Here is a 17,938-nt window from a genome sequence, read left to right on the forward strand (position 1 = left end):
GAAAATTATTATTTTACTTATAAAAAGACAAAAGAAACATTGTCTGACAAAAAAATTACATTTTTTCAGGCAAGTAATTTTTTTTCAGTTTTTAGTCAAAATGAATAACTATTATGTGAAATTAAAATGGCATATTCAACAAAAAATTTAAAAACAAATAAGGGGGACAATATTATCTTTAATATATCAACTTACTGCATGTTGTATACTTACCCTGGTTGTGATGCATCTAATGAATCCTTTGAAAGTAGAATACATATGCCTGGTACATTTCTAGTTACTTTCAATCTGAAACAAATAATTAGGATTATCTACAATATACATGTTATAGGATTATCTACAATACACATGCTATAGATATAGATTGATATGCAAATCAAAATAGTTACAAAAGAGTATCAAACTAGTTTGACCAAAAAAGTGTGATGTGCCTAAATATGGTAGTGATATGCCCAAATATAGTAGTGATATCATCATGTCCATATATGGGCACATCACATTTTGTTGTCACAAAGTTTGATAGTGTAGATAAAGCTTTAGTAATTCCGAATTATGACTACATACACGCATATAGATAGATAATCTAGACTAAATTGTTGGTCCATCTTTAAAATTTTTGGTCTGTCTTTAAAATTATGCCTCAATAAGTTTGAGATGAAACACATGACTTTTTCATGGCACAAAATGTCAGATTTCTTATAATGTAGAAGACAGTCAGATCTTTTCAGCAATCAAACATCAATGTCTGCCAGTTACAGACTCAAGTTATCGCTTCGTCATCACACTGTCTTTAAAAGGTTTAAAATGTAATAATGTACATACCTATCCAAGCCTTCTTTTAGTGGCTCCCAATACTCTTCAATTCTATGAATGAAAAAAAGTGTTAGCTTTTTAACTAACCAATTGTTAATCTTTTACAAAATATGTGGGTAAATATAATACTGTAGTATCCAGTACTACATGTTAAATCTTTATTAAAAGTAAAACTCACACAAATTTGATGTTTTTCTATATGACCAATTAACCCTGGGTTGATCCATGGATGTGCCCATATATATAATAGACATGATGATGTCATATCCCTACCATATTTGGGCATATCACTACCATATTTGGGCATATCACTACTATATTTGATAGTGTAGACAGAGCTTAATACAATGTAGTACATACTCTTTTCTGAATAACTTTGTTATCTGATGAATATTTTTAAATTTTCTTTTCATAATTTCTGCACAAGTAATTGTTTTACTGACAGCTGGTCCAGCTCCTGTAAATGTTATCTGCCGTGTCTTGTCATCCTAAAAATAAATTTCAGAAAATACTGTAAATTCTAGATAAATATTTTATGCAATGTATTTGGACATTTAATAACATAATTAAAGATAAATCCAAAGGCAAATTACTGAAAATATGCTGTGGGTATCAGTGGCTTGATCTCAATGAAGATACAAAAATGACAATGCTGTGGGTATCAGTGGCTTGATCTCACTGAAGATACAAAAATGACAATGCTGTGGGTATCAGTGGCTGGATCTCAATGAAGATACAAAAATGACAATGCTGTGGGTATCAGTGGCTGGATCTCAATGAAGATACAAAAATGACAATGCTGTGGGTATCAGTGGCTGGATCTCAATAAAGATACAAAAATGACAATGCTGTGGGTATCAGTGGCTTGATCTCAATGAAGATACAAAATAAATTAAGCAAAAAGATATGTCAAAACGAAAAGTAAAACAGCTAGAAAAATTGTAAGATAAATAAATAAGATAATAATCATATTACACAGACGATTTCAGTACTCAAAGATTGTGTACAGTGGCGTAATGGAGCCCCTGAGCAGTGAGGAAAAAGCAGACATAAACTATGTCGAAAAAGTCTAAAAACGCCTGGGATCTCCAGTTGCATAAATCCTGTGTTGTCCTGTTTTCTTTTTAAGTTTTATGGGCCACCTCAAACAAGCTTTGCTTTTTTGTAATTTTGCCTCTCTTATTTTAATAAATTTATTGTTAATGTATTTATTATGAACTTATAATAGAAAAGAATGTTACTTTGATTGATTATTTACCTTGAAGTTTCTGATTGCAAAGCCGATGAGGTTTTTTACTCTGCTTCCATTCTTAACTCGCATCACAACTGCATCATCTTTCATATCATTATTGAACAAAGTTGTTATATCAACATTCAGCTCTAGCAATTCTCCTTTCTTGTAATACTCCACTAAGATTGAATAAGATGTTAATAAACACATTATTATGTTTTTTGGTTATTAGACGATCGGGCCCAAATCGTGAGACGATCGGGCCCATCAAGGGTGAAAGACGATCGGGCCCAACAAACAAGACGATCGGGCCCAAAACATTCTCGGAAAATTTAAAAAATAAATACGCGAATACAAACAACACAATAATAACAATCAAAATCAATCACATTTATTCATAAATCCAGAGTATTACTCCATGGTATTGCTATTGGTAAGACATTCTTAAAACCAGTAGGCCTACTACTATCTAGTGTTAATGTTATGCGCGATTTGAACGATTTGCGCAATTTGAAATTGCGCAAAAAAAATCCTTGCGCAATTTGAATTGAAACATGTGTTTCAAATTGCGCAAGCAACGTATTAAATTGCGCAAGTAATCTGCAAATTGCGCAAGGTTTTTCGACAGATTGTGAAATCATGCACACCCATATTTTTATAGTAATTTCTAAGAATGATTCAAAAGTAAAGATAAATATCGCATTTCCTTATTTTAGTAGTGCAAATATTGTTATAAGTTAGCATACCGTCGAAGAACCGACGAAGGAAAATGAAGCGGTGCTGTTCCACCAGGCGGGCGCGGCGCGGGCGGCCGGCTATACTACTCTAGCCTAGCTAGGGTCTGGACTACTGATACTGACTAGGTTACATGGCCTAGCTTAAACTAATATTAAAAACTTCAAAAGTGAGTATTAAACATTATCTTCATTGAATGGTCTTATTTATACAATAATATACTAAATTTTAAACTCCTCTGCCTAGGCCTAGCCTAGCCATGTATGGGAAAATTTACAGTTCGTTTTCAAATTGCGCAAAGGTGTCATATTGCGCAAGAACTATCTTGCGCAATTTACAAATTGTGCAGCGCAATTTAAAATTGCGCAAAGATTTTCTTGCGCAATTTGAAATTGCGCAAGTTGATTGCGCAATTTGAAATTGCGCAAAAAAATCCTTCTTTGCGCAATTTCAAATTGCGCCAATCGTTCAAATCGCGCATAACATTAATTATTAGGGGAAAATTATGATGAAATCAGAAAAAATCTAATTAACCTTTTTAATTAAAATCTTAATTACGCAAGAAAAGCACAGTGACATTAGCACTAATAGGAATTAAAAATGATGAAATGTGGCACATTATTTTATAAATCACAAAAGACTATCGGGCCCAACGCTAAGACGATCGGGCCCAACGTGGTTCTGAAAACACTGGACGATCGGGCCCAACGCTGAAGACGATCGGGATCACGTTTTCTGGGTCCGATCGTCCGTGGTACCGATCGTCTGTTCCCCTAATTTTAGGCTAGCTAGTCGGCCCTGATAACTAGCTAGTGCCTCATAGCCTAGCTATCCGCCTCTGCTAGGCCTACTAGCTAGCCTAGCTAGGGAGGGCCAGGGCCAGGCCGACTAGCCTTGCTTTTATTTAGTGTGTGGGTGGTAAACTAGGTTAGCCTAAGCCTAGGTATTCTATTACTAAAATTGTTTGACAGACTTAGTCTGGCTAGGCCTAGTGAATGACTAGTTAATAGAGTTACGGCGTTAAAAATAAAAAATAAATGCTAACTTTATTTCGTGTTTGAATTGTACACACGCGACAAATTGAGAAATCATTTTAGTTACAGCGCCACCAATGTTTCTAACTGGTACGCCAAAGTCGCCAGAGAATTAAAATTATTCAAAAGTAAAACCAGTAGGATTTAAAATAGCAGACTGTATAAACATACAAATGAGTCCTAAATAGACAATATTGATTACTTAGGATGTATTGAATTCTGTAGTACTCATATTTAATTTAAATCTGGTCTATAATCAGTTAATAGCTGTATTAAAACAGGATCGGAATCTACAGTTTTTAAAGTTTTGGAATTTCCCTGCCAATCAACACAACTGCCTGGTTTTGTATTAGTGTTCCTTTCACTCAATTTTTATTTTATTAATTTGTAATTTACTGTAAATGTACCCTACTTCAAGTGTATTCTGCATTCATTGTTTATCTTCATGTCAAGTGTTTACATAATTAGTATGCTGAATGCCTGTTGATCATCACTGGCATGAATGTGATGTGAAGAATAACAGTCAGTGGCACGTGACCATAGAAGGGACTTTCCCGTTTGTCTTAGACTTCGTATTTGCTCGATAAAGTCAAATTGAAATCTTGATCATTTTAAGGCAAGCACTCGTTCAAATCAGATTAATGTGGTGTCACAAACGACGTTTGAATTATTTTCATTTATGAGATGGTAAGTACGAATATACAATTATTCAGGATTTGTTTTTGTCCATCTTTATTTTGTTCGTAAAAGAAATTTCATATACATGGTAGTACGGTACCGCAGGTTTTACCTTAGTGTTACTTCGACATTGCAAATCTACATCAGATATATTTTTTAACTTACAATGTGAGCAACAGGATGGTTATTAGGATTCGGTTAATGTTGGATTTATCTTGTTGGCCCATTTCATACAGCATTGATCCTGTCTTAATTTAATAGTTCGAATATAGTTCCTCAATTGAACTTGGAAATTGTCACAATCATGTGATCATCAGTGACAAGTTATACGAACATGTCATCATAATTATCATGATCATCATCGTCATTATCATTATCATTATACAACATCATCATCTTCATTCATCCATCATCATCATCATCATCATCACATCGGGCATCACATATTAATGATTTGTGCGAAAATAGAGGGTCGTCTACAATAAATCAATCAATCCGACTAATATAGCGCCGGTATCCATAAAACAATAATGTTCAAAGGCGCTTGACAATGTTAAACAGGAAATGCCTGGTGGTTTTCAGTCGTATTTTGAAGGTGTTCACGTTTTCTGATGTCTTTATATCTATTGGTAGTGTATTCCACAAAATCATACTAAAAAAATGACAAAACGATAGCGCCCTGCCCTCCATCCATTGTTAGATATACCACCGCAAGTTAGTATGATTTGTTCTGTTTCCTCTGTGTTTGCTTATTTGTTTTAGTTTTAAAACCGAGAGTTTACTTGACACAGACATAATAGGAAAAGCCAAAAGGGAAAGTCCCGAAAATTTAATTTTCACGGTAGAATGATTCCCAGCATCAAATTGTTTCTTTTAGATACCTTTTGTAATCATAAATATTATATCTATTTGATTGAAATATTGGATTATTCTGGGGAAATTGTGGGGCATTGAGTATTAGCTGTAGCCTATTTTACGTGGGACTCGGTTTGGATGAGTGGGCATGCATTTGTCTTCTTCTTTTCAATTCACATTATCTCTCACAAGGAAAATATCCATATACTCACCGATGACACTGCATTTTTTTCTTTCAGTGATATTTCCATACAAAATTCAAATAATGGCGTATTTTCTTGAAATAAAGTATTGTTCATAAACAATGCTATATAACAATTTTGAAATCAAAACATGTCATCTCCAGTTTCTGGCGACCCTGATTACTCTCATTTCAAAATGAATAACGTGCCTTATGTTTTATACAAAAACAAAACACGATGATCTACTATTAATATTATGCCAAAGTAGTGTGCATTATTTCATCAGCTGCTCGGTTAGTCTGTTAGTTAATTGTTATAGTTTGTTCATGGAGGTATATAGTTTGTTAGTTGTTTGTTAGTTAGTTAGTTGTTAGGTTGTTAATGGAGGTATAGTTTGTTAGTTAGTTGTTTGTAATGTTAGTTAGTTGTTAGTTTGTTAATGGAGGTATATATAGTTTGTTAGTTAGTTGTTAGTTTGTTAATGGAGGTATATAGTTTGTTAGTTAGCTGTCTGTTAGTTTATTTGTTAATTTGTTCATGGAGGTATAGTTTGTTAGTTTGTTGATTTCTAACTCCAAGTTTAACTTTAGCATCTATGTACATTTTGTTTTGTTCACGTTATTTTTTTTCACTCCCCTGCTCCCTCCCGCCCCGATCATTTCTACATGTATATGATTTATAGATTGTAAAAATAATAGGTTTCGTATAGTCGTCTATTATTATCTATTATTATAATTCTTCCATGGTTTAGGTAGCATATATATTATAGCATGGGTACATTCTATTTATCCATGACTGTACCATAATTCTATGATTAATATACTCGACATGGAGGTACGATATACTGTAGGCCTATATGTTGTTCTCATATTCCATGATTAATATACTCGACATGGAGGTATGATATACTGTAGGCCTATTTGTTCTCACATTTCACAACGTCATGGAATAAGCTACAAGACACGATGACGTAACAGTCATAGACTTGATTAAACCAATCAGATTCGGTACATACGCCATTTAAAGTCAAGTTACTAATCAGGATTGTAAGGTCATATTGAGAGAGGTTTTTGTTGAAACTTTCATGCGACAACCGATCTGTATGAATGTCTATATGAATCATGATTTGACAAGACAATTCCAAAATAACAGTGACGTGTACTTTGGCGTACTAAGGTAAAATATATAACCATACCAACATCTGGAGCATTAGTAAATCGACAGGCTTTATATAGGCTTTCTCGGGAGAAGGTAAGTTATCTTCGTGTCACAAGTAAAACCAGTTTCCTGAACTTTAATAAGTTTATAAGGAAACGTTTAGAAGTGTGACCTCGAGCCTATTTAACCTGTTCGGCTTCATGGGAGCTGGAATGTAACTAAGCACATAATTGTTCCCACAGCGAAATGCCATGACGTTTGTCTGTATTAGTGTAACTAGAATACTTACACCATGGAGGTAACAATTGTTACTTCCAATAATATTACCATGGATTTTATACCTCTATGCTATTATATGATATTATATTATATAGTTTACAACTTACAAGTCAACATTTTTATACAAATACACAAAAGTCAGTCCTTTTAGGCTATTGCTATCGTGATTGATTTTGTTGGTCTAATTCTGCTGTATAGTTCGTCTGTATTGTATTGTTGTTCGTCTGCCGCAGAAAATTAAATATACAACTCTCGATTCAAATCCGTAATGAAAATCGGATTTTTTTTAACTAGGCCTATTATTACAGGTAATTGTGTTTGCATACATAGGCAGTGACGCCGACAAGTGTTTGTCTAAATAAATGCATATTGGTTCCTTTATTTCCTTGTGTTAATAATGAGTTATTTACAAATATTGTTTTTATTGCATAAGAAAGTTGGTAGTTTGAGTTCACTCCAAAATTACACATGCACATCGGCAGATTTGATATAAAACAAGTTTAGTCTGTGCTCACATCACATGACTCTCCGCAGCAAATATCCTACAGATCTTGTCCATTTACCCCAAAAACCAATCCTGGCCGATCTAACAGGCCTACACAAAGTGCAATTATACGCTACCTAATTTATGTTGTAAAAAAACATATTCTTTTGTATGTTGAAACTGTTATATTATATTTTCTTGCAGGGAGAAAATGCTACCAGAAGACGTCCGGGAAATCCTATCACAATCAATAATATCTTCCGTTCACATAGTGTAGTTTGGATAATATAATGAAGTGTGGAACGCCATGTCATCTGGCTGCAATAGCTGTCAAAATGTAGACGAAATAATTTGTAACATGGGTTCGCACCTGACGTGGGACGAACTGAAAGACATTCAACAAGATATTTTGAGAAGGGAGGAAACGATCTTAAGCGTGAGACGTGTGGACTTTGATACACTCCCCACATATTTCATTTCAATCAAAAACTTATACGGATATATCTTGTTTAAGTTGCATAAAGTAAATGAGAGTATAGATATATTTAAAGAAGTACTGCAAAAAGACCCTGACAATTTGAACGCAGTTCGTAATCTGTTTACGATATATAAGGTTCAAGGAAGAAGGACGATTGCCAGTGTCTACAAGAGAGACTTGGATAGACTATGCGAAAACAAGGAAGACATCATTATTACGCGTGCATTTTGTGAGCGCGCGCACGCGGTGCGTCATTTTCAACAAGATTGTCGCGAATTTACGTACATGCCTTACTTATGCCAAGCATTGGAGTTTAGCAACAATATCACAATTCCCGAAAAGGGTGAATGGTTGTTTGATTATGGCTTAGCATTATTTAGAAAGGATTTCCAATTTCTGCTTGCTCGTGCTAGTTCTGAGGAAAAGGATCCAAATTTTAATGATGCTATTAACACGTTCTATAAGGTCATCCAGGTCGAAAGAGGTTGTGAGGTATATAAAGCATTGTCGTGGGTTTTTATGGGGATTTTACTAAGACATGATGCGACGCGATCATTAGATCGTTGCTTTCCGAAAAATGCTGAACTCCACGGACTGAACTCCATTGACTGTATTGAAAAAGGTCTGCAACTATCGCCTGAACATCAAATCGTTACTAGGAGAGTTGCATCTGAATTCTCGCGCGTTGGTCGCCATGAAGAAGCTGCGAAGCTTTTCACTAAATCGCTCAGCCTAGAGAAATCGTGGTTTGCGTACCGCCATCAAGGACTGATGTACATACGCATGTATGAGGAGACGCATGATACAAACTTACTGGCAAAAGCAGAAGGTAGTTTAAAGCAAGCTATTGAAAAGAAGGATGTACACGCCGATCATTCTGATCTTGGCTACGTGTATTTCTTAAAACGAGAATGGGACAATGCTCTTCAAGAGTTTCTTCGTGCTAAATATAACCAGAATAATGACAACTTTGACACAACAGAAACTCACAGACGTTGGGCTGAATGTTTAAAAGCATGTGGAGAATACGAGAGTGCTACGTTACAGCAGGAACTTGCTGACGCTTTGACGACAGAGTTACGAAGTATGATTGATGAGATAGAAAAACGTGGCATAAAACACGGAACAGATTGCAATGGCAATGAATGCAACCGCCATCATTCTCAATATAGACATGACGAACGAGAAGGATTTGTTAGTATTAAAACTGCACATGAAATCGCCTACAGACCACGAATATCCGGCGATCGGAAACCATTCCGTTACGATTTTTTTCTCAGTTTTTGTCACATAGACCACAAGTGGGCTAGTGCACTGTTGAAGAAGCTCGAAAATGACTTTGACCTTATTGGATGCATACGGTATAGAGACTATGGGCTTGGTTATACAATAATTGAAAATATAATGACGTCAATTAAAGAAAGTCATAAAACAATTATTATTATGTCTCCTGACTCAATAAAAAGTCACTATTGTAACGAGGAAATCCGTCGTGCTTTAGACCAAAACGTTAAAAGGAAGTGCATCATTCCAATAATGCTACGAGAATGTGAGGTACCTGAAACATTAGAAACAATGCAAAGGATTGAGTGTGTCAGCGGTCAATTTCACAAGCATCATTGGCACAAATTAGGGGAAGATCTTAAATACCAGGCGTGATATGTTACGAAGCAGGACATTTAAAAGTAAACAAGGATATACCATGGAGGAAATACATTGAAATACAGTAATACTGATGATTAATTTCCTGATAGACCTGAATGAGTACATTTATCAGTCTGCGATGACACTCGACAATTGTGACGTCACATGAAGTAATTCATGCATCGGTACACTTGCTAATAAATATTAAAATAATGATCAATAGAAATAACCACAACAATATATCTATAAATGTGTTATGACGTCAGTTGAAACCAAACTATTCCTATGATGACTTTAATTCTCGTAAACATTAGAACAATAACAAATTATTAATATATAATTTGGAATTGTTGGTTATGGTCTTTGTAAACATTGGCGAGTTGGTTTAATTTCTTTACTACTGTATACAATAGGCCTACAGTATTCAATGTATGTACTATATTATTGTGTGTGAGCAGAAATAAAAACAAAAATAAAGAAATTTGACTTTGTAAACAAAATATTTCACCTATTGTGCTATTTTAAAAAGAAATGTTCGTATTCTTTAAGTTGAAAAAGATCATTCGATTTACTAAACAGATTACCGGATTGCAACAAGCGCTTGTTAAAACAAGGCAATCTAACAACTAACTTGGTTAAAACAATTTCGTTTTTAGTTTCGCAATAATTCACCAACGTTCCAAAACATGAGAATAATGGTTACATATCAGCATTTTTAGTTTGTCAAAAAATAGATAATAAGTCCCTTCTAAAAAAAAAATTAAAAAATAATCAAATCCCGGACGTGAAACTAGCAATTGTTAGACAAGAAGACCAACTTAAAACAAGACGCACTAAGAAGCTGAAAAACAAACCATCAACAGTTTAACGATCATGTTAAAATTATTATATTACTGCAGTAACTACATTACTGTAATAATGTATTATTTTAGTTTGTGTTAATTTAGACATTTGTAAGGTACTAACTGCAATAAACAGTGTGTATGATTAACTATAAAAACTTGCTAAATAATTGCATAAGCAGGTTTTAACAGTAAAAAATGTAGTTACTGCAGTAACTGCAGTAGAAACATTTGTTTGGTCCATTACGTTATTGAATACAGTAATTGTAATAGTATTGTTGTGTATGATTGTCTATACCGGTTAACAATCTGCCTTCAGTTCATATTTATCATGCAGTACACACCAATCGTCATGCAGTACACACAAATCGTCATGCAGTACACACCAATGGTCATGCAGTACACACCAATCGTCATGCAGTACACACCAAACATCATGCAGTACACACCAATCGTCATGCAGTACACACCAAACATCATGCAGTACACACCAAACATCATGCAGTACACACCAAACGTCATGCAGTACACACCAATCGTCATGCAGTACACACCAATCGTCATGCAGTACACACCAATGGTCATGCAGTACACACCAATCGTCATGCAGTACACACCAATCGTCATGCAGTACACACCAATCGTCATGCAGTACACACCAATCGTCATGCAGTCAAATATTGCGTAATTTATACCGCCACCTATCGACAAAATTGAATATCACGTGACATTTATTAGACGGCTGTAAAACTAAGGCTATATACAAACTTTATACTACAGCAACTCACGCTGTTATGTCTACTACTACACCGCACGTGCTTTACGTCTTATAGATTCCAAGATTTATTTAATAGTTTTTCCAGCCATTTTAGTCATAAAGTACGTGCGGTGTAGAGTAGTAGACAGCGTGAGTATTGACCAAAAAATAAATAAACCAACATTTTGTTTCAGCTAAACCTGTACTACTTTTTGCAAAAATCAAAAAGCCTAATTACAATTTGTAAGTTATTAAGGACGCATAATGAATGTACAATTTTAAATAAATATCAAAGGATTGAACATAGTAAAAAACACACACACACACACACCGGAGAACGTTATGAGAATATAGAGCGTTGTTTATATTGTGATACAGATCTGCTATTTTACGAGTGTCTAGTTTCGAAAAGTTGGTAATTCTACCGAAACTACACCGTTTGTTGAATTACTCAAAACGTTACTATAATATTGACATTGAAGCCTGAGTAGATACCTTTGCGTTTGATTATTGAAGCAAAAAAAAATGTTTTCAAAAAGTGATGAGAAAGAGCATGTTCATTATTCGATTGGTTAATGTTTACAGGGTTTGCCCGGCGGGTGCCAAACAACTCAAAAACGGGTTCTCTTCAACTAGCACAGTACTAATACAAAGTGCTGCCAGCTACCTGTTATCATGCTGAGACATAAATGCTGTGTCATTCATGTATTTCCTTAGCTAGAATAAACAGATCAGACAACAAGGGGGGTACTTTATTACACTTAATTAAGTTTAGATAAAAAATTGTCTGACGCTATTTCTATAGCCTAAACAGTGCGCGTTTCCAGGGTATTTAATATGTCTAGTGTAACGTATGACTGAGCATGCAGGTTGCAATCCGCCTACTACAGTATCATCAGTATCCTATCCCAGTCCCAATTATGTTATCAAACAAGTATAAGCAATAAGTAAAGCCCTGTCTACACTATCAAACTAGTTTGACAAAAAAAGGTGTGATGTGCCCAAATATGGTAGTGATATTCCTAAATATGGTAGTGATATGACATCATCATGTCCATATATGGGCACATCACATTTTTTGTCACATAAAGTTTGATGTGTAGACAGAGCTTAATAAAGTAGGCCTATAGCATGAGCCTGGTTGTCATATTTGATAACCTTAATTTGTACACGAGGATGTCATCCTGCATAACTATTGCATAATCATAGGCCAATGTTCACTGTTCATATTAGCATATATGTATTGTCCCTTGAAACACAAAAAATTAGGGTCAAAATATTCTAAATTTAAATTGACCATATCAAAGAAATATTAAAATTATTCACTTTAAGTCGAAAACAACAAGTTTACGTAATTAACAGGTAAATTAATTTGATTACATTTCGTCTGGAAAAATCGTCGCGAGCGAAAGTAACCAAAGATTTCAAACCATGTATTAGTCCAAAGAGCATTAGTTCATAAGTATAGGCAGACCAGAAACTGTAGTAGCGGCCATTTTTTGACAAAATTTTCTGTTAGAGCAAATAGGAATGTATATATTGTGACCTATTTGACACCAAAATCGATACTCTACGACAAGCGGTTACAAAGTTATAGACCAATTTAAAATGGCAGCCATTTTGGACGCCATCTTGGATTTCTCGGAGAGCACAAGGAGGATTTTCCGGGACTTTTAGTATGATGTTCCAATCATAGTTCTCGACCTTTCCTGAAAAAATTAGCTTGTTACCAGAAATTTCCGGGTCAAACCCTAATGCTCTTGGACTATATGCATTGTGCATGATGTTAATTAGGATTGTTTACAACTCGTCACGGTTGAGAAGGTGTTCTCACACAGATCGCGAGGAAGTTTTATGATTATGCATACAGAGTAGCCAAACAAGCGCGTAACATTATGAGATATGTTTCGATTGAAAACTTTGACTGGAAGTCAAAGTTATTTTTTGAACAAAAAAAAACGTCTGTATTTCAGTTAAATGATTTTTTTTTCGACTAATTTTTGGTGAAAGTTAATAACTATTATGATACTTCAAAATGACCAACTTTTTTTCGAAATCTTTTTTTGTTTATTTTTTTGGAATTAGTCAAAGGGACAGTGCATCTTTAAGAAAACAATGTGACCAATATTTATCACAACCTCATTATTGTGGCCTGTAGGTGACATACATACCGAAAGAGGAAATAAATGTCTATCCTATTGTATAGGGCACTTGATTGTTAATCAGACAGTATAGGGCTAAAGTTCAATAAAACCGATGAAAGGAGATCTCTCTCATGCGTATTACTATCCCACCATCAAGTAACTTAGGACGAAACATATCCAAAAAAAAAAAAAAAAAATCCAATCCTTATTCAGGAGACTTGGTTGGGTCCCAAAGATTACCCCTTAAAATGTTCAATACTCATTCAGAATATTCACTGCATTTATATTCATGCATTATCGGTTGGTGCCCATCATGACGTAAATTTCAAACAAAACAGACATACAATTCTACAATTTCGGTCTCAATGAATACCTAGGCCCATACAATGAATAATCGGGTTACCAACAATGGTGAATACATCACGAGATTGATGGGTTGGAAGGACGGTTGACTAAATTATTTATATCAGTGTCGGAAAATCCACGAATCTGTTTCAGACGGAACGACTGACACATCGGTTATATACTTACCAAAAAAGAGAAGTTATTATTATAATGTATTGAAAAATGTGTATACAGAATGATTCAACTCAACACGATTTGTAGCCCATATGTTATTTTGGATTATGGGTTGATGGACCCGGGCCATTTGTGACAAACCAATCCAGGTGAATGGAGTTTAGCAATAGTGTAGGCTACATAGTTTATAAGCGTAATACAACCGTGTCAACTACTGATATTTTAGCTGTACAATTTCCTTTCTCATACAAGCAAGCGTGACGTGCTTCACTGAAACAATTTGTGTGGATACGGTATTTTACAAAGATGGCGTCACTTGATGATGTCGAGTTGGAATTCGGGCATTGTCAGATTTTAGATAAAGTTCCATTGGACGACCGGATTAAAAATGGAGTAGGCCTACGTGGAATGAGTCAAGATCACGAAGAGACTCTAGCAAGTCATCGACAATCAAATACATACGGGAAACAAATTAGCAAAGTTAGTCTGGCAACTCATGTCAAACCAAACTACAAACACGATTTCTATGTGATATCATCTGAATCTGATCGAGATTGGGTCGTTGACAATCTTGTACCAAAGCTAGAATCTGAACATAAATTGAAAGGCTACTTAATTTGGAGAGATAGCAAATTCGGGGATTACGTACTAGACGCAAGGGTTGACGCAATGTTTAATAGTAGATATATTATAGTTATATTATCACCTAATTTTAGAGTGTCTTTTTGGATTAAGTATGAACTTAATTTTGTTTTACATGATGCTATAGAACGTTTACCAGATTACAAAGTGTTTCAAATAATGATCGAACAGTGTGAAGTTCCCAATGAACTGCAGCCCTTTAGTCAAAGGTTGATAAGATGTAGTGATGGCGGCGTCATGGGTGAACGTGGTTGGGAGCGACTTATTAGATTGTTTGGCATGGCCAAATTGGATTTTACCGAAGCTGACAAATTGAAAGATAGCAACGTTATAGAAACGTACACACGGAGGAAAAGATGCTTAGAGTTAACGGATGAACAAAGAGGTATACAATTAGAAAATAATACAAATTAGTGAAAACTACTAATCTGACATGCTGTGCTTAAGCTGCTGAAACTGCTAATAAATCACTTGCTTAAGCTCAACTTATAAATGTGCTGAAATTACTAAATATATTCTGACATGCTGTAAAGTGTTGCTTAAGTTGTTACAACTTTTAATATGTGCTGAAACTGCTACTATAATAATTATAACATGATGTAAAGTGTTGCTTAAGCTGCTGAAACTGCTAATATATTACGACATTCTGTAATGTGTTGCTTAAGTTGTTACAAATTATAATATGTGCTGAAATTGCTAAATATATTATGACACGATGTAAAATTAGCAGCTTAAGCTTAAGCACAAGCGCAATCAAAGTCCAGCAGCAAAATGCAATATATGCCTCTAACAGTAAGTGTAGGCCTACATCATGTAAGAATACAGCAGCATAAGCTAAGTAGTACATTTCCTCCTATTTTCAACACTGTCAATAGCAGTGAATACCGGCAAAAGGACCAATACTGCGCATTGGTCCTCGGTGAAATGTATCTATATGTTTACTCCACTGTTTCAATTCATCCTTATTAATATTTTTTGTATAAAAATCCGTATTTTAATGATTGAATGGATGGAATTCAGTATAGAAACGAATCAAATTTTCTCCTACTATCTCCGTATGAACTCTTACCAGTAAAACCATGGAAAGAATTATCTAATAATTTATAATTTAGATTTTGAACCACCAGAGCCTATCAAAGGCGAGCAAGGTAGCGCTGTTTATGAAAAGACGTTTCGGATGGATGGATGGCAGTCATCATACGAAGATGAAATGGTAAGAAAGGGGTTTAATCTTTGCATTTTTGTTATGACGACGACGCGGCCAGTATGTTGAAATAAAACTTTGTAGATTTCTGGGCATGCGTATAGACTGGTCATTTAGTTAGATCGAAATATTTTTATGTCAAAATTAGCACGGTATGAAAGTGAAACAAAACGGTAATACCGACGAAGATTATCTTGAAATGGAAGCGCATCGGATTATTGCTGCAAATCAAATAGCAGGCAAACAGTACAGAATTAACTGAAATACAAATTAGATGCCTAAAGCTCTGTCTACACTATCAAACTAATTTTACAAAAAAAAGTGTGATTTACCCAAATTAAGTAGTGATATGCCCAAATATAGTAGTGATATGACATCCTCATGTCCATATATGGGCACATCACATTTTTAAACTAACCTGGATCCTCTTTTATTTTTTAAAGAAAGGGTAAAGCTTGCTAAGCCTGATATTATTCCAACAAAAACTGACTAAGCCTCATTCACACTGTATTATTAATAATAACCACCTCATTAATTACTGGAATACATTTAATGTTGTATCATTCAATTCTTTCAGGTTCCGCCGCCTGCCGATGATTTTGACTTTAATCTTCAAATGTGCCGTCGAATAGCCGGATATACACAACATTCCTTTTATACTAAACTTCCAGAAGAAATCTGTCATCGTTTAATGTTAAATCTTGACTTGGAAAGGGAAGGTACAAATGGCCCACTTGATTGGAGAGCTTTAGCTGACGCAATGGGAATCAAAGCTGACACGATTGAAAAGATGAGAATTGATGGTAAAGACCCAACTTTCAACCTGCTAACGTTATTAAACAAAACATACAAAACTCCTTACGAGTTTTGTAATACGTTATATGAAAAACTGAGAGAAGCAGAACTTCTTAGGGAAGCTGAATGGGTATCGCCGTACACATCAGGAGTCGCGCGAAGTTAAGTTACATTGTAATGTATATTCTAATATCTTTAGTATACTTTAATACTGTTTATTAGTATAAATTCAATCAACAACGTTTTAAACTTTGAAAACTGTCACTAAGGGGTTATGGATTGGGAGTGATGGTTTGAAATAATTTGTAGTAGAAACACATTACCCAGTATAAGGTGTTTAGGGAGGGGGGGGGGGGGAGGGCGGAGATACTGGCGTTTTGTGGGTAATGAAGTACAACATGATTAATTGGGATTGTTACTACATTTGAACTGTCCTTGGGAAGAGTTAAGATTTGTTGACTTTGGTGGGATGGGAAGAGGAGAAAAAAGGCTGGAGCAATTCAGCTGAATTAGATATTTTAATCAGTAGCCAATATGACACCTATTCATATTAACAATTTGCAAAGTAAACCAGGACTATTTATAGCTATGTATCGTCGTTTTGGCCTATCATTGTGAAGTTGTTGAAATTTGTACTGGGAATGATTTTTTTTGTTAATCACCCAAGTGTGAGGGTGCGATTGGAGAGGGGTAGAGTTTAAACTAAATGTTTAATGAACGCCGCCTAAATTCAAGAACTTTTATAATTTACTCACCATCGTCTTTGTGTACAAGAGTTAGGCCGGTTGATTGCTCTAAACATCATCGTCTTTATTATTCGCTAACAATAATCACACGTATTAAAAAAAAAAGTTTATTTCGATATGGTTGAATGATTCTAGAGCATCATACTCTTTCGGGTCAATAGACAAGTATGGCAAAGCGCGAAAATTCCTAGTAAACACATTTGTTAAATAAATCGTACAAAATATAAATGTTGAATTGTTTTATTGTTTCTTTTGCATATCTAGATAATGAAGTGTTTCTTCAAAATACCAGACTAAACATTTTGGCAAATTTAAACCTAATACAGCTCAAATTAGCAATTGAAGTGACGGTACTAGATATCTCTTGTACCGTATGTTAACAACAGTGAAAACTCATGAGGTAGATTTTGCTATACACTTGTGACGTCACAGCAATTTACGGCGACGGCTGTACGGTGAGCGCGTGCGGCGATATCGTAAATCTCGCGATTATTCTGAAATCATATGTACATCCCTAAACGTTGTTAAAATATGGTTCTCGGTAAAGTTGTCCTTTAAGGGGAAACTTGGTTAGGTCCAAAATATATATTTCAATACTCATTCAGAATATTCCTCGTTTTAAATACTCTTCTTGGTGTATGTATGAGCTAAATTTTGCTTTAGATGATGCTGTAAAACGTTTACCAGATTACAAAGTGTTACAAATAATGATCGAACA

General features: G+C 34.9%; 2 protein-coding genes across 4 annotated transcripts in view; one reads left to right on the top strand and one right to left on the bottom strand.

The window, feature by feature from the left end:
• The window catches only part of LOC140039219 (transmembrane ascorbate-dependent reductase CYB561-like), a 58,714-nt gene extending 54,845 nt beyond the window's left edge, over positions 1-3,869 (bottom strand). For all 3 annotated transcript variants that reach the window (XR_011842516.1, XM_072084827.1, XM_072084821.1), the window contains exons 1-5: positions 3,825-3,869; positions 2,072-2,223; positions 1,174-1,301; positions 823-864; positions 214-288 (exon numbers count right to left, since the gene is read on the bottom strand). Coding sequence is in view for 2 of the 3 variants with exons in the window: in XM_072084827.1 (XP_071940928.1) it covers positions 214-288; positions 823-864; positions 1,174-1,301; positions 2,072-2,223; position 3,825 (398 nt within the window). In the remaining variant the exon portion in view is untranslated. The remainder of the gene's footprint in view (positions 1-213; positions 289-822; positions 865-1,173; positions 1,302-2,071; positions 2,224-3,824) is intronic.
• Positions 3,870-6,595: 2,726 nt separating this feature from the next.
• Positions 6,596-16,795, top strand: LOC140045076 (uncharacterized). Its single transcript, XM_072089815.1, has 5 exons — positions 6,596-6,779; positions 7,654-9,580; positions 14,095-14,860; positions 15,588-15,688; positions 16,257-16,795. Exons 2-5 carry the CDS (start codon positions 7,757-7,759, stop codon positions 16,638-16,640), a joined length of 3,075 nt encoding a protein of 1,024 aa, XP_071945916.1. The 5' UTR covers positions 6,596-6,779; positions 7,654-7,756; the 3' UTR covers positions 16,641-16,795.
• The last annotated feature ends 1,143 nt before the right edge of the window (positions 16,796-17,938 follow it).

Source organism: Antedon mediterranea, chromosome 1 (genome assembly GCF_964355755.1).
Source record: "Antedon mediterranea chromosome 1, ecAntMedi1.1, whole genome shotgun sequence".
NCBI classification, from domain to species: domain Eukaryota; kingdom Metazoa; phylum Echinodermata; class Crinoidea; order Comatulida; family Antedonidae; genus Antedon; species Antedon mediterranea.

Bases quoted from the DNA above. Each gene is read 5' to 3' on its own strand.
- LOC140045076 (XM_072089815.1), top strand. From the start codon at position 7,757: ATGTCATCTGGCTGCAATAGCTGTCAAAATGTAGACGAAATAATTTGT. The intron at 14,861-15,587 runs GTATACAATTAG...TTTATAATTTAG, and splicing joins GTTAACGGATGAACAAAGAG to ATTTTGAACCACCAGAGCCT. The intron at 15,689-16,256 runs GTAAGAAAGGGG...CAATTCTTTCAG, and splicing joins CATCATACGAAGATGAAATG to GTTCCGCCGCCTGCCGATGA.